Genomic DNA, 25,179 nt, shown 5'->3' with positions numbered 1-25,179 from the left:
AAAAATTACAAAAATTTAATGGAGAACTAAAATAATGAAAAGTTCCTTGAATTCTAAAAAATTCCCACGGCATACAACTTGGATGGATATGCTGGATTGCCTTCAGAGAAGAATCTTATAAAACATCTTCTTGGATGAACTAGATTGTTAGTAGTATGTCAATTATCCAGCCTCTGACCACAATTACAGAAAAATTTGTAGAGGAACATGTGGCTTTACCTATCAATCTGTGTCACTGAGTGAGTGCACATAATAATGCAAAATAAAGCATCTAGCTATTGTAGATACGTTTATATGCACTAAAATATTCAATTATTTTGAAGTAATATATGTGTATTCATTAGTTTACTAATACTGAGTATGAAGGGGCGATCTGAGTTTGCTTTCTTAGGAGAAGCAAACTTCTTAGCCAAGATCGCAATAAAATACTGTATTGTGGATGACCGGTTTCGGTAAAAGCTAAGAAGTTTTTTCTCCCCTAAGAAATATGTGCATTCTTCAATGCTGAAATAAAAAAGAGACTTTGTTACAGGCAATATAATGTACCTCCAGCTGTACAAACTTCATTCTTATAAACATAGTACACAAGGGGCAGTCAATAAGTAATGCAACACTGCCCCCCAAAAAACAGGTTGGTTTTATTGAGGATTCCAATACACCATATTATTCCCCGCTCTTTTGGCTACAAAACCCTTTTTTCCAACATAATCTTCATTCAATCAATGGCCTTACACTACCCTTCTGGGAGAGCCTGTATGCTCACATGGTACCACTCCACTGGTTGATGTCAGCACCAACATCTCGCTGCATCAATAACCTCCCCATCATCCATGTTCTGTTCCTTTGGACTGCATCCTTCATTAGGCCTAACAGATGGAAGTCGGCAAGTGTGAGATCTGGGCCGTAGGGTGGATGAGGAAGAAGTTTTATGAGCTCCTCTTGGGTGCACAAACTTGTGTGAGGTCACGCATTATCATGGGGAAGGAGAAGTCCATTTGCATTTTTGTAGCGATGAACACACTGAAGTCGTTTCTTCAATTTCCTGAGGGTAGCATAATACACTTCAGAGCTGACTGTTGCGCCATGAGATAGGACATCAAATAAAATAACCCCTTCAAGAGTTCCACACAATGGTTGCCATGACTCTACAGCCTGAGGGTGCAGTTTTGAACTTTTTCTTTGGATGAGAGAGAGTCTGGGGCCACTCCATATATTGCTGTTTTGTTTTCAGTTCAAAGTGATGAACCCCTGTTTCATCACGTGTGACATGTTCAACAAAAAAAATTTCCATCATCAGCCTCTTAGCATGCAAGCAATTTCACAGATGATACTTCTTTGCTCTTTATGGTCTTCTGTTAGGCAGCAAGGAATTTAGAGGATGCACACCTCACAGTATCCCAACTGGTGGAAAAGTGTGTCAGCACTACCAACAGAGATGTCCAATTGTGCTACGAGGTGTTTGGTTATGATTTGTCAATCACCTCAAATGAGAGAGTTCACACGTTACAACACTGCAGGAGTCACTGTGGCCAGCCAGCATACAGTAGATCAGACAGGTTTGTGCACCCTTGTTGCAATGATGCATGTTCAGAAAGTAAGTGAATGTGACCACAGCAGGCTGTGGTTTTTGTTTTTTTGAGGGCTGGCACCATTGAGTGGTGAGGGAACATGATAGTACGTGAACTCACACTGTAGTGTCCATTTGCGTGAAAGATGTCGGCAAAAACTTCCACCAAGTGCAAGCCGCATGCTGTGATCTGCTTCCTACTCATGTATGGAATAACATCGATCAAAATTTTTTCACAAGTCAAAACAGTTTATGACAAATGTGTTGTTATAAACAAAACAAGTCTGTTTAAGTGGTTTAGGGAGCTTAGTGGAGGTAGAACATATGTTCATGATGACCAGAGGAGTGGAAAACATTCCATTTTGAAGGATGAGTTGCTGCGAAAAATTGAGGAAACCATTTGGAAGGCCACCACTTGACAGTGTATGAGATTTCTGTGATGTTTCCACAACTCTCCAGAACTCTCTTATACGAGACACTCACAGAAACGGGAAACACTAGGATACTGGAAAAAGTGAGCGAGATAGGTACCAAAACAGCCGATAGTGTAGAACAAAAAAAAAAAAAAAAATGGAATCAATAGTGTCAGAGTTTCTTGAGAGACCTGAATTGGACGGTGAGAATTTTCGGAGCTCTACTGCGACTGGAGACGAAATGTGGCTCATTACATGCCTGAGACAGAAAGACAGTTGCTGCAGTGGCGTTACACCAATTCCCCATCTGCGAAGAAATTCAAAACCACAATTTTGGGCCATAAAATCATGGCCTCAGTGTTTTGGGACTGAAAAGGCATAGTTTTGCTCAAATTTCTGCTTTATGAGGAGACCGTCAATATTCAATGCACAATGGTACTGTGAGACCTATAAACGCCCATCCTCATGCGGCCTTAGCCACAAAGTCACTCTTGGACTCATTCAGTTGGGATGTTTTGAACTACTCCCCATATTTCTCAGGTGCAGAAATAGGTTCTGAAGTGGGAACAGAAATTGTTGGGAGAGTTCTTTGAGGAGGGGATTAAAAGGTTGTGCCATGATTCACCATGTGCCTTGAACGGGATGATAATTACGTGGCAAAGTAGTCAACAAGTATATCAACAATATCCTGTAATTTCTTTAAAACAACACACAATTGCCAAAAACAAAACAAAGAATTGCAGACGAGTTTAAGAGTAGTTATGTAATACAGGTGTGCACAATGTGCACAGGATGAGTCTTTTTTATGGTGGATTATAAAACATTGAATACATCAACTGGTAGCCTTCGCTAAAAATGAAGGACTACTACAAAGATTTAGTTTTTTTTTCTCTCTGTCCAAAGCAAGAAAATTACCGTGTATCCTGATGTTCTGAGTCTACCATCATGTGTACTAATGACGTATTTAATACAAATAATTGCTTGTTTCACAAACAACAAATGAATCTCAAAGATGATTCTACTGGTGTGTGCATGTCTGAACACTTGACACACAACCATAAAAGCACTGACAATCTGATAAACCATAAAAAAGAAATGTAAATAGAAACAATGTGTTTTAGTGAATCACCACTCATTATTTTTGTTAATAACTACAAAGTATTTTATGCATCAGTTGAATAAGGATTTTACTTACCAAGTTTACAAGATCTATATTAGCTTTCCTTCCATCAACTGTCACATAAAGCTTTTCCCCTTTAAATATCTTGGGGACAGAATCTTCTCCAAACATTTCTTGCAGCATTTCTATCAGGCATTCCTATAAAAATAATGGATACTTTGACATATCAGAACAAGAACTTTACTATCTCATTAAATACAAATGAAATTTGCAATGGGGGACACCTGCCAAAATTTATAATTTTTTATTGAAAAAATTTCTTACAGATTAATATGAAATGCTGATGCACAGAAAACAAAATACAGTATCATATGTGGAAATTTTACATTATCGAGTGGAAATTCCTATAAGTAATAGAAGCATTTAGTACATTGTTATGTGCCTTCTCCAGTGTCCCTAGCTCCATACAGCGAACATTACTTCCATTTAGTTTATAACAGATTTTTTTCAGGAAAATGTATTGTGAAATCTTAGCTTAGGGCTTTAATACGGGGTAGGGGTGGGGGAGAAAGAAACTTTTTGTAGTATCTGGTTTCATAGGTGGAAATATTTTTCTTCAAATAAATTTGGGTTGTGGTGAACAAAGCAAATTAGCACAAAAATATACATGGAAGGAACACTAAATTTGTTCTTAACTCTCCATAATGAATAATGAGAATATTATGAAAACAATAGATTGCTACTCTCCACGTTGCAGAAATGCTGAGTTGCAGACAGGCACAACAATGATACTGTCAAACAAGTAAACTTTTGGCCAAAATGGCCTTCATCAGAACTAGACAAAACACACACACACACACACACACACACACACACACACACACAGAGAGAGAGAGAGAGAGAGAGAGAGAGAGAGAGAGAGTGAGAGTGTGTGTGTGTGTGTGTGTGTGTGTGTGTGTGTGTGTGAGGGCGTGCGCAAGTGTGCAAGTCCACTTTTCAATCCTTACCTTGAAGTGCATTCTATCCATCTTTGCTTGAAGGGGGAAATACGTTGACGAGGATTCCAAGGTTTCTGCTTGTAAAACTGCAGTAAGAACAGCATCAGCATACATATCATTAACTGGAGTTGCAAGCCACTAAAGAAAAAAGAAAACAATATTATCAAACATTATGCACAATCTGTAGCGTACGTAAATCACTCGAGATAATATTTCACAAATGAGAGTGTTATTGCAAAGGTTTGACTTAATTATGGAAAATGAAATTGCCTTTATCAACCATAAATATGTCAAATAGTAGTTTATGATGAACTTAAAATTACCTCAAGTGTAATTATCTTGTTTTCCAACGTGAGTTCCACAGCCTGAAATATGCGGAACTTCTTCTCCTCTAGTATCTCAATATTGCCTGCTGTTTGCGTTAAAAGATGCCTGAGGACAGGCAAGGACCCAGAGTAGTGCACACTCTGGCGCTGCATAACTTGACTCATACTCATGTCTGTATACTCTGCAATATTTGAAAAACTTTATAGCAAAAAGGGAATAAAAATCCTTAATATTACAGGACAACTACTTTTATTTTTAAGTCTTTTATAAAAAGAGTTGCCAACACAAATTCTCTTTCACCCATTTTGTTCTTGAATGCAAACAAAAGATTTGTTGTGCACCTTTTTTTATTCATATTATTGAACATATTTTAAAACCAAACTAACATAAGTTATTAACGGAATTTTGTTTTTCAGAATATCTCCAAATAATCAGGGTCTATCCAGCAAGAGACATGGGAGGACACACACACACACACACACACACACACACACACAGAGAGAGAGAGAGAGAGAGAGAGAGAGAGAGAAAAGAAAAGGGTTGGGGTTGGGTTGTTTGGGGGAGAAACCAGACAGGGAGGTCATCGGTCTCATTAGGGAAGGACGGGGAAGAAAGTTTGCTGTGCCCTTTCAAAGGAACCATCCCAGCATTTGCCTGGAGCTATTTAGGGAAATCACGGAAAACCCAAATCAGGATGGCCGGTCGCAGGATTGAACCGTCGTCTTCCTGAATGCAAGTCCAATGTGCTAGCCACTGTACCACCTCACTTGGTAGGGAAAAGAGAGAGAGAGAGAGAGAGAGAGAGAGAGAGAGAGAGAGAGAGAGAGAGAGAATTATATACATATCTTTGCAAACAGGTCTCACCTAACACACAGATATATTAATTTGGTATCAATTTGATGAAAGCCGACATTTAATATATACTGATTTGTACTACATGTACCCAGGCTTTGCTAACACTTTAGACAAAATAGACGTGCCTGCTAGAGTCTGTAATAACAGAAATTTCTTTTTATGACACGAAGTGCTATCGTGTGGACTTTCAGGCCACATATGACCAGAGTGTTATCAGACATAATGTAAGAGATGTGGAAGAATGTGACACTGAGAGTGAGACCATAGAAGTAAAGATCACAATGGGAAAGGACGGAATACAAATAATCAGACAGTAAATGGCAATGGCAGCTCCAAGTCCGCCAAATGGCACTCCCAGTCAATTTTAACACTGCAAAAATGTACGCAAATGCAGAATGTTGCTCGATTGGTATAGTAAAGGATTGGAAGCTTAGAATTTTGTTAGACACAAGTTCTCATGTACCTGTGGTAAGTCTGAACCTCATGGAAAATAACCCATGAAATGGGTTATGTGGAGTTCGGGGTAATGATGTACAGTTGCTAGGCTCAGTGATATTAAGGTTTCATGTGAGAACAAAGCATTTCTGGGAAAAGAAGGACTTTTGTTCCATATAGGGTAAGAGTATAGTGCAAATCTAGGGCCAGATTGCCTACATAAGCATCACGTTAAAACTGGTCATGGTCAACGCATGGTAGAACTCAAAGGGGAGCATTGTTCCATATGAGAAAACCTGCTGTCAGAGCCACATTGCCACACAGGTCATCCATCTCTCATGAAAGGTGGATCAGTTAAACAGCATACACAACTGCTAAGAATCAATTTGCATGATAAAGTACCACACTGCAGATGAACTTAGGAATGGAACTACGTGTAAAAATATTGTGTTTTGTGGAACCACTAGAAGAAACTGAAGACCTAGACAGAGCACAGGGTTTTGTGCACAGCAGCACTGTACACATACAGGAGCTACTTATAATGCTGGGAATGATCACATCATCAATTTGTCTAAGATATTATAACTTTATTATGTCAAAAAGTGGAGCATTTAAAATGGACAGAGGAGATTAATAACAGAGAAGTTACTGTCAGAATTCAAGGAACTATTTAATCCTCATGGCTCATTACCAGCAACCCAGGTAACACAGCACAGGATCCCAACTGGGAATTAATCATCTGTGTACTAAAGGCCATACAGAATGCCCCATCACTTACTATCGGTAATCCTGGCACTCATTAACAATAATCACACCAATGGTCTATGGGTAGTGTCTCTGACTATTAATCAAAATGTCCTGAGTCCCAGGTTTGAGCCCCGCCTCTGCTTCAATTTTAAATAAAAATCAGCATTAGTCGCTGGAGATTTCCGGCATAAGAATTCACCCTCATTCTGCCAACAGCTTTCTCAAAGAGGGTTGATGAGCAGACACAGGTTCAGAACACTCTCTTGTCCACAGAGTGGGAAACTGCCTCTAAAGGTGGAAGAATCAGCAATGATGAATGTCATGAGGATGCAGAATGCCATGGAAACCACTGCACTAAAGACACATAATGTTTATCAACGGGGCATGTGGCCTGTATCTGAAGAAGTGTCACGATGATCTCTACATTGGCAAGAGATTCCAGAATACTCCCCCAATTCGGATATCCGGAAGGGGACTGCCAAGGGGAAGTGACCACAAGAAAAAGAGTGCATAACCAATGAAACGGTAACATTTTACAAGTTGGGGCGTAGGATGTCAGAAGCTTGAACATGCTTGGGAAGCTAGAAAACCTCAAAAGGGAAAGGCAAAGGCTCAGTCTAGATATAGTGGGGGTCACTGAAGTGAAATGGCAAGAAGACAAGGATTTCTGGTCAGATGAATATAGGGTAATATCAACAGCAGCAGAAAATGGTATAATGGGAGAAGGATTAATTATGAACAGGAAGAAAGTGCGTTACTGTGAACATTTCAGTGACACAATTGTTCTCATCAGAATCAGCAGCAAACCCACATCAACAACAATAGTTCACATATACATGCCAACATCACAAGCTGAAGATCTGAAGATGGAAAGGGAGGGAGGGGGAGAGAGAGAGAGAGAGAGAGAGAGAGAGAGAGAGAGAGAGAGAGAGAGAGAGAGAGGGGGGGGGAGTATACGAGCATACTGAACGGGTAACTCAGTACGTAAAAGGAGGTGAAAGTCTAATAGTCATGTGGGACTGGAATGCGGTTGTAGGGGAAGGAGAAGAAGAAAGGGTTACAGGAGAATATGAGCTTGGTACTAGGAATGAGAGAGGAGAAAGACTAATCAATTGAGTTCTGTAATAAATTTCAGGTAGTAATAGCAAATACTCTGTTCAAGAATATAAGAGGAGGGGGTATACTTGGAAAAGGCCAGGAGATATGGGAAGATTTCAGTTAGATTACATCATGGTCAGACAAAGATTCTGAAATCAGATCCTGGGCTGTAATGCGTACCCATAAGCAGATATGGACACAGATCACAATGTAGTAGTGAAGAAGAGTAGGCTGGCATTTAGCAGATTAGTCAAGAAGGATAAATGCGCACAGAACGGAGACACAAAAGTACTATGGAATGAAGAGATACACTTGAAGTTATCTGAGGCTACAGATACTGTGATAATGAATATTTCAGTAGGCAGTTCAGTTTAAGAGGAACGGTCCCCTCTACGAAAAAAAGGATATCACAGAGTTAGGAAGAAAGACATAGGTGCAAAGAAGATAACTGAGAAGAAACCATGTGGAACCAAAGAAATACTTCAGTTGATCTATGTAAGAAGGAAATATAAAAATGTTCAGGGAAGGTCAGGAACACAGAAATACAAGTCACTTAGGAATGAAATAAACAGGAAGTGCAGGGGAGTTAAGGTGAATTGGCTGCATGAAGAATATGACAAAATCGAAAAAGAAATGATTGTCGAAAGGACTGACTCATCATAAAGAAAAGTCAAAACAACCTTTGGTGAAACTAAAAGCAACAGTGGTAACATCAACAGTGCAACAGGAATTCCACTGTTAAATGCAGAACAGAGAGCGGATAGCTGGAATGTGTACACTGAAGACCTCTGCTGTGAAAGAAGAAGAGACAAGAGTAGATTTAGAAGAGATAGTGTATCCAGTATTAGAATCAGAATTTAAAGGTGCTTTGGAAGACTTAAGATCAAATAAGCCAGAAGGGATACATAACATTCCACTAGAATTTCTAAAATCATTGGATGGAGTAGCAACTAAACGGCTGTTCACGTTGGTGTGTACAACGTATGTGTCTGGGGATATACCATTGGACTTTCGGAAAAATATAATCCACACAATTCTGAAGACTGGAAGAGCTAACAAGTGCGAGAATTTTCACACATTCAGCTTAACAGCTCATGCATCCAAGTTGCTGACAAGAATACTATACAGAAGAATGGAAAAGAAAATTGGGATGTGTTAGATGATGATCAGTTTGGCTTTACGAGAAGATTGAACCTAGGTCTCAACATCATAATAATAGAACCACGTCTCATCACAAGTTACAGTTCTCTTAAGAAACATCTTGTTCTCATTAGCACGATTCAAAAGCCCTTCACAGACTGCAAGATGAAGGTCTTTCTAGTCTTGACTCATGAGCTGTGGGAAGTACTTGGCAGCATCACGAAATATTGCAAAGATGCTGTGTCAGGATTTCATGATGTGATCCAATTTATATGTTACATTCTTCTGCAATCTCTCGCACAGTCAGTCTTCGATTGACATGAACAATTTTATTGGCGATTCTCACATGAGCATCATCAGTAGATGGCAGAGAGAGTCCTGAACGAGGGTCACCTTTTACTTCTGTCTGGCCATATTTAAACCATGTGAGTCACTCGTAACACTGAGTACGGCTGAAGCACTTGTCACTATAGACTTCTTGCATCATTTGGTGTGGCTCTGTAAAGGTTTTTCTGAGTTTCACACAAAATTTAAAGCAGATGTGCTGCTCCTTTAACTCTGCCATCTTGAAATTCGTGAACTATGCAACACAAAGTTTTACTCAATACAGCACCGAACAGTAACTAACACACGTAGAACAATGAGATTTCTGGCAGTTTCCACACTAAAAACCGGCACGTGCCGGGATGCCAACCGCATTTTGTTCGAACATACCATTGTTCCAAAATTACGAAAGTTCTGGAATTTTTTGAACAGACCTCATATACACCAAAGCAGCAATGGTTGAACTAAAACAAAGGGTCAGGTGTGGAACTGAAATTCAAGGAGAAAGGATATCAATGATCGCTGATGACAGTGCTATCCTTAGTGAAAGTGAAGAAGAATTACATGAGCTGCTGAACGAGATGAACAGTCAAATGAATACAGAATATGAATTGAGAATAAACTGAATAAAACTGAAAGTAATGAGAAGTAGTAGAAATGAGAACAGCGGGAAACTTAACATCATGATTAATGGTCACAAATTTCAGAAATTCTTCTACCTACGCAGGAAACCTAAGCATTCGGAGCAACGACATCAAAAGCAGACTAACACTGGCAAAAAGGGCTTTTCTGACCAAGAGAAGTAAACTAGTATCAAATGTAGGCCTTAATTTGAGGAAGAAATTTTTCAGAATGTATGTTTGGAGCACAGTGAAACGTGTACTGTGGGAAAATTGGAACTTCAGAGAATCAAAGCATATGAGATGTGATGCTACAGACCAATGTTGAAAATTAGATGGGCTGATGGGATAAGAAATGAGGAGGTTCTGCGCAGAATCAGAGAGGAAAGGAATATGTGGAAAACACTGACATGACGAAGGGACCAGATGACAGTTGTTAAGCCAGGGAATTATTTCCATGGCAGTGGAGGGAGCTACAGAGGATGAAAACTGTAGAGAAAGACGGAGACTGGAATATATCCAGCACATAGTTGATGACATAGGATGCAAGCGCTACTCTGAGATGAAGAGGTTGATGCAGGACAGAAATCTGTGGCAGACCGCATCAAACCAGTCACAAGACTTGTGACTAACGAAAAATAACTGAGGAAAGTATCAGCTTGTAGGGTGCACCTGTGGTTTGGTACTGATTAAATTTATTTTACTGTGCCTTATGCAAAACATAAATTCTGTATGTGTGTGTGTCTAGATACGTGGTAAGATGGCACATTTTTTAAGTGAATTACCGGTCTAATTATGTAGTTGTGTTTGCATCTTTTAGGTAAGCTATTTAAATTGGGTGGTTTGGAATTCTTTTGTGCCATAACTTTGCTTGAACTTTTGTGATATCAATTTTGAAGATTTTTTTTCCTCTTCATAGAAGTTCCTGTGTGTTTCCTTGGTATCTCATGGTGAGATCAGTGGTGAGGACACAAAAATGTCGACACACAAAAATCAATTTTCATTATCAATGTAATTTTGAGGTGAGCAATCGAAAGAAACTGAACAATGTACACATGTTATAGTTTTTAAGCCTAAAACAGATAAAGAACCGTGAACATTGTACAATATTTTACAACAATAAATTTGAATAACAGAAGATGACACATAGGTTTCAAAACATTTCATAATAAATAAATAAGAAATACTTTGTTTTATCACACACAGTTAAAAAACAAATTTAATTTGCAAACATGGTAAAAAAAACAGCAACAAGAGTGCTCAACTCAGGCAAATTGATACTGAATAGAAGTTTGGACAGAACTAGGTAGTATTGATTCTGCTGCGACTATAAATACCTCAATGGCCGTGTGATTACTGAAGTGTATCCAATACCATATATAATGGAAACCCTTAATAATTTGGGGCAATGTAAGTATTTGTTCACTATAGATCAGGCAGTGGCAGTCAACATCTGGAAGGACAATAGAGGACAACCAAAAACTCCGTTTATAGTTGCTTGGGGCCATTACCAGTATTGGTGCATTTTTTTTCCAAAAATGCATCTGCCATATTTCAACAGCTGTTGGACACAGGATATTCAAGCTGACACAGTGTATAGTGTATTTAGATGATATTATTGTATTTGCTGCAAATATGAAAGAGCATGTACAAAAGTTGTGGGAAGTTCTGAGAGACAGCTTTCAGCATACTTAACTCTTAGTGTAGGAAATCATCATTTTGCACTGCAAAAAGAGAATTACTTGGTAAATGAAATAAGCTAAGATGGAGTAAGAACAGATCCAACGCTGAATGCTGTATGAAGTTTCCCCAACACCTCAGACAGACAAGAAATTACAGTCATTTTTGGAGATAGCAGATTAATCTAGGAAACTTGTCCCATGGTTTGTTGAAACAGCACAAGCTCTCATGTACTTTCTAATGAGAGGTGTGCAGTTCCTTTGGAGACTGGAGTGCAAAAGACATTTGAACAATTAATGGAATTAATATCAACTTCCTGGTTACAAGAAAGAGCTGATTTCATTACATGAAGCTAACGGTCATGTGGTAATTTGTGTTTTTAGAAGAGGTAAAAGCTAAGGAACATCGTCACTTATGCATCACAGCAATTGAATAAAAATGACAACTGCTCTACAAGAGAACAGATGTCAAGCTGAATATACAGTGTTACATACTTCTGCAGCTATTTGTATAGAAAAAAATTGAAAGCATTGACAAATCACACAGCACTGAAGTGGTTACTGGGATTGAAGGATCTGTTGAGTAGACTTACATGACGGTTGTTGGAACTGAGCAAGTTCAATTTTGAAGTAGTTCATAAACCTGATAACAGGTACTCTAATGCAGATGGCATTAACAGAAGATTGGTGTAATATGTACACTATGTCATAGCACTGCAAAGTGACACAGAGCACAAATTGTTGATGTGGATTGCAAACTATCTGCAAAACATCCACAGTTTACCATTCATGATGATGTATTTATTAGGTAAGACACATGTTTTAGGTGTCAGATAATGGTTTCTCTCACACTGTGAGCAGAAGTATTGACTCAAGTACATGACTGCATGTTATGTGGTCATGGAAGGCATAAAACCATGGACCAATGAACAGCCGAAAACTACTGGTGGAGAACACAGACACAAGATGTAAAGCAGTATGTTAAAGACTGCATGCTATGTGCACAACGAGCAGAACTAAGCCATCAGTGTGTGACACTACAGAGTTTGCCGAAAGCTAGTGAACCTTCAAAAGGATCAGGGTGGGCATTTTAAGATCCTGAGCTAATAACAAGCATCAAACCAGATACACAGATTAATGAACACAGGGCTGTCGTAGTGAGATTGAATATTGTAACTCCCAAATCTTCCAAAAGTAGACAAAAATACACCTATTCAAAAAAGCAGAAAAAAATTCATATGAAGCCTTCCTGAGAGAGAATCTCCACTCCTTCCAATTTAACAATGTAAGTGTAGACAAGAGATGGCTTGAATTCAAATAAATAGTATCTACAGCAACTGAGAGATTTATACCACATAAATTAACAAACATTGTAGTTGATCCCCCTGGGTACACAAAATGGGTCAGGATGTTGTTGCAGAAATAACAAAGAAAGCATGCCAAATTTAAACAAACACAAAATTTCCAAGATTGGCAAACTTTTACAGAAGCTCAAAATTTAGTGCAGACATCAATGTGAGATGCTTATAATAATTCCCGAAATGAAACTTTATCTCGAAACCTGGCAAAGATTCTATAAAAGTGTGCTAGCTGCAAGACACAGTCAATGCCTTCCCTGCATGATAGCAATGGAAATACTATTGACGATAGTGCTGTGAAAGCACAGAGTTACTAAACACAGTCTTTCAAAATTCTTTCACTAAAAAAGACGAGGTGAATATTCCAGAATTTGAATCAAAAACAGCTGCCAACATGAGTAACTTAGAAACAGACACCCCCAAAGTAGTGAAGCACTTAATACAACCAAGTCTTCTGGTCCAGACTGTATACCAATTAGGTTCCTACTGCTGATGCAATAGCTCCATACTTAACACTCATACACAACTGCTCGCTCGATAAAAGATTAGTACCCAAAAACTGGAAAGGTGCACAGGTCACACAGATAGTCAGGAAAAGCAGAAGGAGTTATCCACTAAATTACAGATGCTTATCATTAATGGCAGTATGCAGCAGGATTTTGGAATGTATAGTATGTTTGAATTTTATGAATTACCTCGAAGAGAATGGTCTACTGACGCACAGTCAATACGGATTTAGAGAACACTGTTCTTATGAAACACAACTAGCTCTTTACATACACGAAGGGTTGAGTGCTATTGACAAGGGATTTCAAATTGATTCCGTATTTCTAGATTTCCAAAAGGCTTTTGACACTGTACTGCACAAGTGGCTTGTACTGAAATTGAGTGCTTATGGAATATTGTCTCAGTTACGTAACTGGATTTGTGATTTCCTGTTACAGAGCTCACAGTTCGAAGTAATTGATGGAAAGTCATCGAGTAAAACAGAAGTGACTTCTGGTGTTCCCTGAGGTAGTGTTATAGGTCCTCTGCCATTCCTTTTCTACATAAATGATTTAGGAGACAATCTGAGTAGCCGCCTTAGGTTGTTTGGAGATGATGCTGTCATTTATCATCTAGTAAACTCATCAGAAAATCAAAACAAATCGTAAAACCATTTAGAAAAGATATCTGAATGGTGCAAAAATTGGCAATCCGTAAATCACGAAAAATGTGAAGTCATCCATATGAGTGTTACAAGAAATCCATTAAACTTTGGTTACACAATATATCAGTCTAATCTTAAGCCCATAAATTCAACTAAATACCTAGGAATTACAATTAAAAACAATTTAAGTTGGAAAGAAAACACAGAAAATGTTGTGGGGAAGGCAACTCAAAGACTGTGTTTTATTGGCAGAACACTTCGAAAATGTTACAGATCTAATGATGAGACTGTGTACACTACACTTGTCCGTCCTTTTTTGGAGTACTGCTGCATGGTCTGGTATCCTTACCAGATACAATTAATGAAGTATGTTTGTTTTGAACAGTAGTGCTGCTGACAAGATGACTCTTGCGTATGATGTTATTTTTATATATTGTGTTTAAAATTTGAAGATGCTACTATGGCTCCAGTATATTAGGACATGTTTTTATAAAACAGATCTGAAGATGGTCATTATAGACCAAAACTGGTAGTCTGATGACAAAAAATTTGTGGCCATATATTTGGGTCATTGTTCAATTTGCGACCATGTTGCAGCTTGTGATACATCGAGAAAGTTCAAGTTCAAAGAAGAGCAGCACACTTTGTATTATTACGGAATAAGGGAGATAAGTGTCATGGACATGATTCCTGATTCCAAGGTCCATATTGGGTTATTGAGAAGACCTGGGCAGTGAATGTCAAACTACAGTTGCCCAAATGCACAATCCCCCCCAAAAGGGGCGAGGAGGTAACAAGAAAAAAAAAGAGAAATCACACACAGCCAAGCACAAGCTGCACGCACAGCACCATATGCATTAAGGTCATGAAAGAAGTAGTAGTATATTAAGATGTTTATATTTTCTTTAGGTGTATTTATTACATTGTATACTACAGAAACTGAAGTGTGTTGAGTTTTTGCAAATGATAAATGAAGTTGTTGTCAGATTTCAGGTATTAATGACAATGTGTGCAGAAAAGAACTAATGATAAGTTAACAGTCTGATGTCATTGTGTGGGTAGATAATGTTTTTTTTTTTTTTTTTTTTTTTTTTGGGCATGTTGTGTATACAGATCAGATGATGGGAGTAGAGTATATTATTCTTTTGTGAGGAATTTAATTATGGGTGTTGTTTGTAGATGATGGATGTGTACTGAGGACAGCCATGATTACAGCATCCTTCCGGCATGTAGCATCACCAGCAAGGGTGATCATAGGGCGTATCATAATTTTGGCACTGTTGCAATGTATAGCTGCAAACGGGTGAGCAGCTTGCAGAAGCGACCACTGGAGCGAGGTATACTTCTTTCCAGACATGGAGAGATCATCCTAACCAGTTATTACTGAATGTTAAAACTAACTTATAATGCAGGGGAAATGAGAAACAAGGTACAAAGGACAGAATAAGTTTTCTCAAAACTACACCTCGACACCAGCAAGAAGGAGAGTACTGAGTACTGTGACTCTCTTACATATGTTTCCAGGAGCTATTACAGCAAGCTGTGGACATGATGCCATGCACATTGAGATAATGGATGCAAGGTGGTTAGATGCAGGAGGTTCATTACTGATAACAGTACCGAGCGAGGTGGCGCAGTGGTTAGACACTGGACTCGCATTCGGGAGGACAACGGTTCAATCCCGCGTCCGGCCATCCTGATTTAGGTTTTCCGTGATTTCCCTAACTCACTCCAGGCAAATGCCGGGATGGTTCCTCTGAAAGGGCACGGCCGACTTCCTTCCCCATCCTTCCCTAATCTGATGAGACCGATGACCACGCTGTCTGGTCTCCTTCCCCAACCCAACCAACCAACCAACTGATAACAGTATTAAGGACCACAGACACCAACGATATATGGGAACCCAACAAACATTTGAGTGCAAGTATAGGGGGAAGCGGAAGGTACTTAAGCTCCAATGGAATAAAATGAGACACAACTAACAAATCTAGAACGAGGAGTTCTGAACAATATCTGAATGCTATAAGGGTTAACAGCACAACTAACTAGCTGCATAAGAATGGCCAGAAGAATGGAAAACCAGTAATTAGGTATACTACAAACCTGGTTAAACCACTGGACAACAGGTTGGTTGTAGTGCGACTTCTATAACATCTGGTTGACAGTCTAAGCGATACCTGAATTGAGATAATGGAATTACAGGAAGCCATACGCAACATGGTGCACAGACAATTCTGTAACTTGTTGGCACTGAGATAGTTTCTGGACAGCCGACGTAAGGCACGAGAAGAGCTGTTGGCTATGCTAGAGTTCATTATACCACCAGATGAGGAAACCCTACCAGTACTTTACCACCTTGTGACAGTACTGACCGTGCTCATCTTCATGTGCTAGTCCAGTTCCAAGTGGCAAACAGCAATGACCCATACAATTGTTATTCAATTCATCCACACGCAGTGAGACACGTGACTCTGAAAAAATTCATGCAAGTCAGTACAAAAGAGGTACCGCTGGTTTTGCCACGAAGAAAAAAACGTGCACTGATACTGGCTGCTGAACTTTTTCAGTGCCAATTAGAGCAAGTAACCACATGCCCAGCACAAGTGATTCAGTCTACCACAGGAGCAAGTGAGGTACAATTATCCTTCGGAGGAACAGGAACGGAAGGATACCTGCGAGGCATCCTGGCACCATAACCCTATTTCCAGAAAGCAGGTTTACACTGGATATATTCTGTGCACATTCCAGTAGTGGTTAGTTATCACGAATTGTTATGAGATGGAGTGACCTAAGTGTATGGAACAGTTGGCGTTGTAATGTAGTGGCATATTGGTAAACAACGCGATTTGTGTTACTTCATGTCCAACTTCCCACCTTCCAGCAACCATAACACTAGTTATGATTTTAAACTAATATATTTTCTGCTACACTGGTCTGACAAACTTTTCCCCAAAAACCTGATCTTAACTCTCTGGATACACTAATAGCAACACAGAAGGAGCATCGTAGTGTTCAGAAAATGCTTCAGCACATGCAACAACAGCACAGTAATTACTAATACAAAGTTGAGGCAATAGGTGTTTCAATCTAGGAAACCATCTTTATTTTGATTCACATTGGTGCAGCTGATATTTTTTCTTCATGGCAGAAAACCATGTACACTCCTGAACTTCCTGTACGCCATATGCTGACAGTGTGGGTCACCCTTAGCAAATAATTAGTGTACATTGTAATTGAGATTGGAACAGCAAAATAGGAACCTGAATGAAAATGGTACTAATGGTAAAAATGTATTATATACTACAACAACAAAATTAGGAAAGATAACATAATGTTGTTGTTATTTCATCCTGGACTTCCCACTGTTTGGTTAAGATGTACTGTAAGTGATTTTCGGATATAATGCCAATCTCTGCGTTCCAGTGAACCAGATACTCCTAAAAGGGGGTGTGCTTGCAACAGCCTTTCAAATTGATGATCGTAATCTACTGCCTGGGGATAAGGCTGGAACACTGTCAGCGCAGTATAGTATGAAGGTCAGACTTTACAAGTGGTGGTCCGGATGACACCATGTCTGCACCTGACACTGCACTACTTCTGTGTTCTATGGATTAAAAAATTATGTCCTGTCACAACAGGTCAGGTTGAGCGGCTATAAATACCATCCACTCTAGCTATACAGTATCTGTCATCATCCACAGTCAACTCTGAGAAGTGCTCCAAGCCAGTCATCGACCTGATGTGGGTCATCCTGCCTGACTACTACTCAGTGCTGTCTCTGCTGGCTGTGGGTCTATGGGCTGTGCCTAGTCCTGATGCTGCCAGGAGCTGAACTGGTACATTTAACCTGGGAGCCATCTGCTGGCTGACTTCATCCAACTTCAGGGCACATACCCAGGCGTCCATGGTTTTCAGCCCACATTCATGCGGCATCCACACCTGACTTGGTGCCAAGCCATTGCCTGCACTGTGTGTACACAATCTGCAACCACCGGCTTGAATCAGCAGTTCGCTCACATGGGATCCTACATCCGGAGGTTCTTAGTTTGTAACCACTTTCAGGTGCCTCCAGCACTGGCAGTCAGCTGGTCAAGCATTTGTGCCAAACGGTGTGACCAGGTTACTTCCGAGTTTGCTGCCATGGTGGGCATGTTGCCTGTTCTATCTGATGCAGCTCTACAGGCCTGCTAACAAACTGACTACACTTCTACACCATGGCATACCTGTCAGGCTTGGTGACTCTGTCCACTGGCCATCACCTGCTGTTGTGTACTGAGCTAAGTAAGCAACGAAATCCAGAACTAGCCCACACCTCTGGGCTCAGACCAGTGGGGGTGGGGGTGGGGAGTGGGAACAGAAGAAGAAGAAGAAGAAGAAGAAGAAGAAGAAGAAGAGCTTCCAACTGCTGGACAAATTTTGATCAATAAACTTATTCTTGTTTTATAATCGTGCTAGTGATTCCATGACAGCCAACCACCCGGTTCTACGTACCTGCTGCACTGGCAACCACCCTGCTATGTATTCATGACCTGCAGCAAGGCCAATAAACACTAGAGCCGTCCTGACCCCACTACAACGTGAATGGTCACCACCAAACTGTGACCAACCGATTGCTGAGTCTATTACTCAGCTCGATGCGCCCTGGATATTCTGGTTAAAAATACACCTTTACTAGGGTGACAATACACTTCTTCCTGGCTGAAAGTGCATTTTTTCCACGTTAAGTGACAATATACTTTCCCTTGGTGCTGTAAAACTTATCAATTGTTAGAACGGTGAAGGATTTATACACTGGCATGCAACTCCCCGGTACTTTAGAAAACACAACCCAGCAAAAATATTTTTGTATTACGAAAGTATAAACTCAAGCATGGTAGCTTCCGAAGCACTGAAATCGAATGGCAGTGTGATTTTGTCAGTCAATTGTAGCTCGTGTCATGTGATCTCATTAGCCAATGACAGCATATATTCAGAGCATAAGAAACATGATGTAGTCACACCATAGCAACATCACTGTTAAGTAGCGTGAACACACAAACAGAAAAAGTTATTGGTTTAAATTAATGTACAAAAAGCATTAGCACAAGAAAAGTTAAGCTTTCACATACAATATTGGCAATCACGAATTTTATGCTCCCCCCCCCCCCCCCCCCCCCCCCCCGAGGGTGTTGTTAGGCAGGATTCTAAGGGCACCAGCTTAAATTGCAGCAGTTGAATATTTCTGACTAGCACGATTACAAATTTCACTGTTGTGCACCGAACGTTTCCTGGGTTACCTGGTTGAATAACTGCAACTTTTACATAGTGAAGCCAATTATGTGCAAAATTGCTCAAGAACACACTTCACCCCCCCCCCCCCCCCTTCCCACCAAGTATACAATGGGTACACAAAAAAATCACAACAACATTGCGGTGGGTGAAGCTTGTGTATTACGCATTTCTGGCATTAGTCGTGTATAGCACAACTCACTGCCAGTTTCAGTGCCGCCTGTGTTGTCGACCTGGCTTTTTCTGTTCCTCTGTCATCTGCAGTGATTCTTTTTGCTAGCACTGTTTTGTTCTTGTTTCATTTCTTATGATCTGAGCTTAAGTGGACAATGTGCAGCTGTGAAATTTTGTTTTCTACTCAGTAAAAATTCTGCTGAAACTGTTTTAAAATTGAAAACAGTTCACCAAGATGACATTATGGAAAAAAAGTGTACAGGTGGTTTGCTAGATTTAAAAATGGCAACACTTTTGGTTCAGCGAATTTTAATGGAAGATTTGGGAATCAAAAGGGTTGCTGCCAAGTTTGTTCCTCGGGTTTTGACCGACAATCAAAAGGAATATTGAGTTGAAACATGTCGTGGTGTGAAACAACAGCTTGAAACTGATCCAGATTTTCTGTCAAAGGACAGAATCAAAAGGGTTTCTGCCAAGTTCGTTCCTCGGGTTTTGACTGACAATCAAAAGGAATATTGAGTTGAAACATGTCGTGGTTTGAAACAACAGCTTGAAACTGATCCAGATTTTCTGTCAAAGGACAGAATCAAAAGGGTTTCTGCCAAGTTCGTTCCTCGGGTTTTGACTGACAATCAAAAGGAATATTGATTTGAAACATATCGTGGTTTGAAACAACAGCTTGAAACTGATCCAGATTTTCTGTCAAAGGACATTATTGGTGGTAAGTCACGCTGCTATGGTTATGACCCCATCCAAAAAAATGTCATCAAGTCAAATCAAACATCAAAACAATGTTGCTTTGCTTTTTTGATGCCAAGAGTGCAGTTCGCACAGAGTTTGTTTCCCCAGGGCAGACTGTCAATCAAAAATTTTACTTGGAAGTTTTAAGAAGATTGCACAATAATGTTCGTAAAAAGGAAAAGATCTGATTTGTGGCAGATAGGAGACTTGTTCTTCCACCATGATAATGCCCCTGTGCACACAGACACCTCTGTTGACAGTTTTTGGCTAAAAACAGCATGGTTTTGCTGCCCCACACACCTTACTCACCTGACCTGGCTCCTTGCACTTATTCTTATTTCTACACATGAAAAGGGGATGAAAGGACACTGATTTGACAACACTGAAGAAGTTGAGAAATAATGAGAGAGCAGATGGCAGCTATTTCTAAAGATGACTACAAAAAGTGTTTGAACAGTGGAAACATCGGTGGGATACATATATTAGTTGTAAATGAAAATATATAGCTTTTAAAAAATAATTCCAGTTTTTTTGGATATCCTCTCGTAATTATACTTTCTGTCATCCTTGTTGCATAATTTGTAATCTATGAAAGAACTAAAATAAATATGACGAACTAACCTCAAAACTTGGTCTTTTATAGTGTGTGTTACCTTTTTAAGATGTATCAAACACAAATGAGCCAGTAAAATTGTAAATAATGGCACAAACGGTTGGTCTTCTGGGCCCAAAATTTTTCTAAGTCGCTGGTCCTCAGTGTTATGTTTTGAATGAGAGTCTAACACCCTGTAATTTAAGCAATTCATTGCACATTCTCACCCGTAACATAATTCATCTTGCATAAAAGGAAATTTATTTTGAAAGTAATGTTTCTGAAGTCACCATTTGCAATATTTTCCTGCAATCTGCTATAAATGTAAACATTTGTGACATTCACACTCATCGAAATGAGGCCCCTGAGAAAGACACATTGAAAGAAGTTTTCTGTTATGAAGTATTGTGTAGTGTTTAACTTATTTTGCTGTCAGCAAAAGCTTGTATGTGCACTGTGTTTTGCTGTTGTAAATGGTGCATTTTCTTTGCAACTGAAGTTTTATTTTGGTATTATTCTCTCGTTTATGTTTTATTGCTGCAGTATTATTCTGCAGTAGTGGGCCAAATTAAATTTTTTTGTTAGAGTATCAGTTCTTACCTGTCAAAATTACTAGAATTTAACTGAAAACTAAAATAATGAAAAATTCTTGTAATTCTAAAAACTTCCTGGACTTTTCCCAGATGAAAAAATTCCTGTTTTTTTTCCGGATTTCCTAGAGTGAATACACCCTGTTCTCACAAAACAATTAGGGTGAATGTGGAGTTGGTTCCTCTGGCAAGGATAAGGCCAATTTCTCTCCTCATCAAATCCAATAGCACCATTTCTGTTTCATCTTAACTCTTTGTCAACAGGTCATGAAAATATGAGAAAAAAATATTTGTTTTTCCTTACAATGAATTCTCTTGTTAATTTGAAAAAAATTACACAGCACTAACAGTCTTTATCAAAGGAAAAGAAACTACTGGAACACATCAGAGCTTAGTAAAAAACTGAAGAACAACTTACTTGAGAGATCACATGGTGCTAACATATGGTAGTTAAAATTTCTTTTGACTAGAATGCCTGATAATTTATGTCCTGGCTTGGGCTTTTCCACAGCCAGCGTGCCCATGACCTTTGCAGTTTTCTCCCCTCTGAAGTACAATTCAACGGCGACAGTGTTTCGAGGATTGTGTATTTCCATTTTTGTACTGGGATCGTCTTCATATTCTCTCTGTAGAGCAGCTTTTAATCTGCTCATTTCATTCTGCTCTCCATGGACCAGCACCTAGAGCAGCGATATAGGTTTTGATGTCCAATTTGATATTTAACTTGTAAATAAAAGAAGCTAAATAATTATCAAGAATCAAAGGAAAATGCACAAATAACTCTATTTGAATGAATCACTTAGCACTGTGACATTCTGGGAGAATTCATACCTACTGCTATGTCTTAGAGGCATCTCAAGTGCAGTAAAATGACAGACTTTGGGACAATTAGCTAAACGCCCCTAAGGCGTAGACTTTTTTCAGCTCAGATACTTCTCTTTCAGGCTTCTAGCGTGCTGAATTGTTTGCAGGGGACACTTAAGGCAAGTTCATGGTATGTTCCAACAACTGTTTGCAGTTATGATTGTGTAATGCTACACATTTCTTACATACCCTCACAATGGATGGGAGTACTACCTTAAAATTGTATTTCATGAAAACCAGACAAAGCATGGTTTCAAACTGGAGAGTGGAATGTGCTATATGTGTTAAGTTACTACAAACAGTTTGTAACTTTGTTTTTGCAATGACTGCAGTGATGAGCCACAGAAGACAAGTGTGGGGGAAAAAATGTTTCAAACTACAACACAGAAATGGAAAAATCCTTACTATGCTACTAGACAGTGACTTTGATGCTTCTGCTGTAATGAACTAAAGCTGGATCCTCACATACAGATGAAAGAGGATTTCTATTTTTATAACTTCTATTCATATATTGCATTTGGAGAGCATGACTCAGGATGAAGAAATTGAGCACCAGGATACTGTGTCAGCACGAAGAGGTAGTCCCCCTCCGCCAAAAAAATACTGAAAATAAACAAGTTTTCAGAAACACAAACAAATGTGAAGTCTTATTTTATGAGCAGCACACCAGTTGTAAACTATTCGTTCTTTTTATTCATTTTAAGACTTTTACTTATTCTCTATGTTCAGAAAATAAATTGTTAAGCCAGGAACATCAAAAAGATCAAGAGAAAAGCTATGGCAAGTATGTGACAAACTTTAAGAAAGAGGGAGAGAGTATTACAGAGAACTAAATGGATTGTATTCATAAAATTAAAAAAAAAAAGAAGTAGCTCCACCATTGGGGTAGATGTGCAAGCACATGAAAAAACTGGCACACAAAAGAATTGTGACTCTTTGGTACAATTGCATTTCACATACTGGGCCTCAAACAGGTAGGATTTTCCTGATTGCTGAGCACTGAAATGGTTTCAAACCAACTAATTTTTTGTTCAGTAGCTGAGAGCACAATGTAACACATTCTTTTTATAGAATGTTCATGAAAATCAAATACTGTCAGCATAAGGTTTAATTATATATTATCTTGATGGCCACCACTCTTGCTGACATAATATTTACATTCTTGTTTACAGTTAAAGCTACAAGCTGTTTTGTAGCAACGTATATGACTATTCCCAATAGAAACTGTTTGTTTAAAATAAGTTATCCTGAAGACAACTGAAGTCAAAAACTATAAAAATGATCTAAACCTGGTGGACTAATTTCACACTTCAAATTACTTTAAAAGCAGAAAGAAACTGAAAGGTTTCCTGATGAACCTATGAAGTAAACATATGTCACATTAAAACGGTACCCGTTTGATAATCAAATACAAATCTCTTGTTAAGGGAGTCATTTGCCACTGGGCTGTGCATAGAAGTAATATGAACTAAAGCAGAAATTTGATCTTAAATTTATTTTCCAATTCCACTTAACACCTTCTGCTACACGTGCAGTACCAAACCTGCTGTGTCAGAAGATACTGCAGTGAATACCAGGATTGCCTGCGGTTAAGTTACAATGCAAAATTTATTTCTTATTCAGTAATGAAATATACATTAATGTGAATCTCTGAAGTCCTGACTGTTATTTTAATGGGAATTAAAATGGAGAAGTAAAAAATTCATAAAGCATCAGTAACATGCTAATATTAGCAAATTTGCCTAAAATTTCTAGTCATAAAATTGCCAAACAATGGAAAATCCAGGATAGAATGATGTCAATATTATGAAAAGGATAGTTGCTGCTCACCATATATGCTGGGTCGCAGATAGGCACAACAAAAAGAGTGTCAAACAAAACTTTTGGCTAAACAAGCCTCATCAGAACAGATCACACACACTTATGCAAATGCAACTCACACACAGATGACCACAGTCTCTGGCTGCCGAGGTCAGATTGGCCAGGCAGTCTAGCCTTGGCAGCCAGTGGCTGTGGTAATTGTGTGTGTGTGTGTGTGTGTGTGTGTGTGTGTGTGTGTTGTCCATTCCGATGAGGGCCCGTTTGGCTGAAAGCTTTGTTCGGTAGTCTTTTTGTTGTGCTCATTTGCGACTCAGCATCTAGACTATTATCACATAATTATCAGGCAGAGGTGGGCATTATTTGGACAAATTTCTATTCAGATAATTATTCAAATAAAATAATTATTTGTGAATAAATTGTTCCCAGATAAAGAGAGAATTTCTCTTTGTGAAAATGCATAAGCAATTGTTAATTATCGGTCACAATTTAACAAACAAAAAACATATACAACTTCTGCATTTACTTTGCTTACTTCTCGATTAGCACATGTTTGTGTATAGCCAGTGTTTTTCCTGTGCCTCAGAACAATATCTGTTTGATAGAGTGGAGTTAGTTGGTTTTTTGGTCTGGTTCCAGTACACAAACTTTTTTTTTCGGTCACTTATCAATTATTTCACCGCCAGCAATAATTTGTTAATAAGAAAACTGCCTCCCATCAGGCAGGCCGCTCGCCGGTCTTTCGATTTGACATCACTTTGGCGACCCGCAGTCAATAAGGATGATGATGAGGACAGCACAACACCCAGTCCCTGGGCAGAGAAAATTCCCCGACCCAGCCGTGAATCGAACCCGGGCCCAGAGGATTGACAATCCGTCACACTGACGATTCGGCTACCGGGGGCGGGCACACTTAAAATGAACACAAGAGATTCAAAATTTTGCCTAATTAGTAAATCAAAACAAGTACTAACCACATGTGGTGGCTTCAAAATCCTGATAAATTCACTGGTCTGTTGATAGTCAGTATGAGCAGAGAATGAAATGTAATCGACAGACATTTTAAGAGGCAGTTTCTGTCCAGACATTGTAGAGATCTCCTCTGGCTCAGATAGTATTGTTTTAGCCAGGGTACCTTCCACACAATAGCCAGCAATAATGACACCATTCTTTGAATCAGTGCACCATGATTCAAATAGTTCTCTTGATAGCCCACTCTGCATCATACCAGGTGAAGCCATGACAACACATGGACCAATATCCTCAAAATGGTCAATTCCCTAAAAAAAAATTACAAAATA

General features: G+C 39.1%; 1 protein-coding gene across 2 annotated transcripts in view; it reads right to left on the bottom strand.

Moving 5' to 3' along the window:
• LOC126481689 (cleavage and polyadenylation specificity factor 73) overlaps positions 1 to 25,179 on the bottom strand; it is an 81,553-nt gene that overhangs the window by 9,199 nt on the left and 47,175 nt on the right. For both annotated transcript variants that reach the window (XM_050105630.1, XM_050105631.1), the window contains 5 exons: positions 24,853 to 25,158; positions 21,615 to 21,876; positions 4,422 to 4,606; positions 4,108 to 4,236; positions 3,176 to 3,298 (listed from right to left, as the gene is read on the bottom strand). In XM_050105630.1, coding sequence (XP_049961587.1) covers positions 3,176 to 3,298; positions 4,108 to 4,236; positions 4,422 to 4,606; positions 21,615 to 21,876; positions 24,853 to 25,158 — 1,005 coding nt within the window. The remainder of the gene's footprint in view (positions 1 to 3,175; positions 3,299 to 4,107; positions 4,237 to 4,421; positions 4,607 to 21,614; positions 21,877 to 24,852; positions 25,159 to 25,179) is intronic.

This window comes from Schistocerca serialis, chromosome 5, assembly GCF_023864345.2.
Source record: "Schistocerca serialis cubense isolate TAMUIC-IGC-003099 chromosome 5, iqSchSeri2.2, whole genome shotgun sequence".
Taxonomy (NCBI): domain Eukaryota; kingdom Metazoa; phylum Arthropoda; class Insecta; order Orthoptera; family Acrididae; genus Schistocerca; species Schistocerca serialis.
The sequence above is the reverse complement of the archived record's forward strand: the minus strand, read 5'-3'. Positions and strand labels throughout refer to the sequence as shown.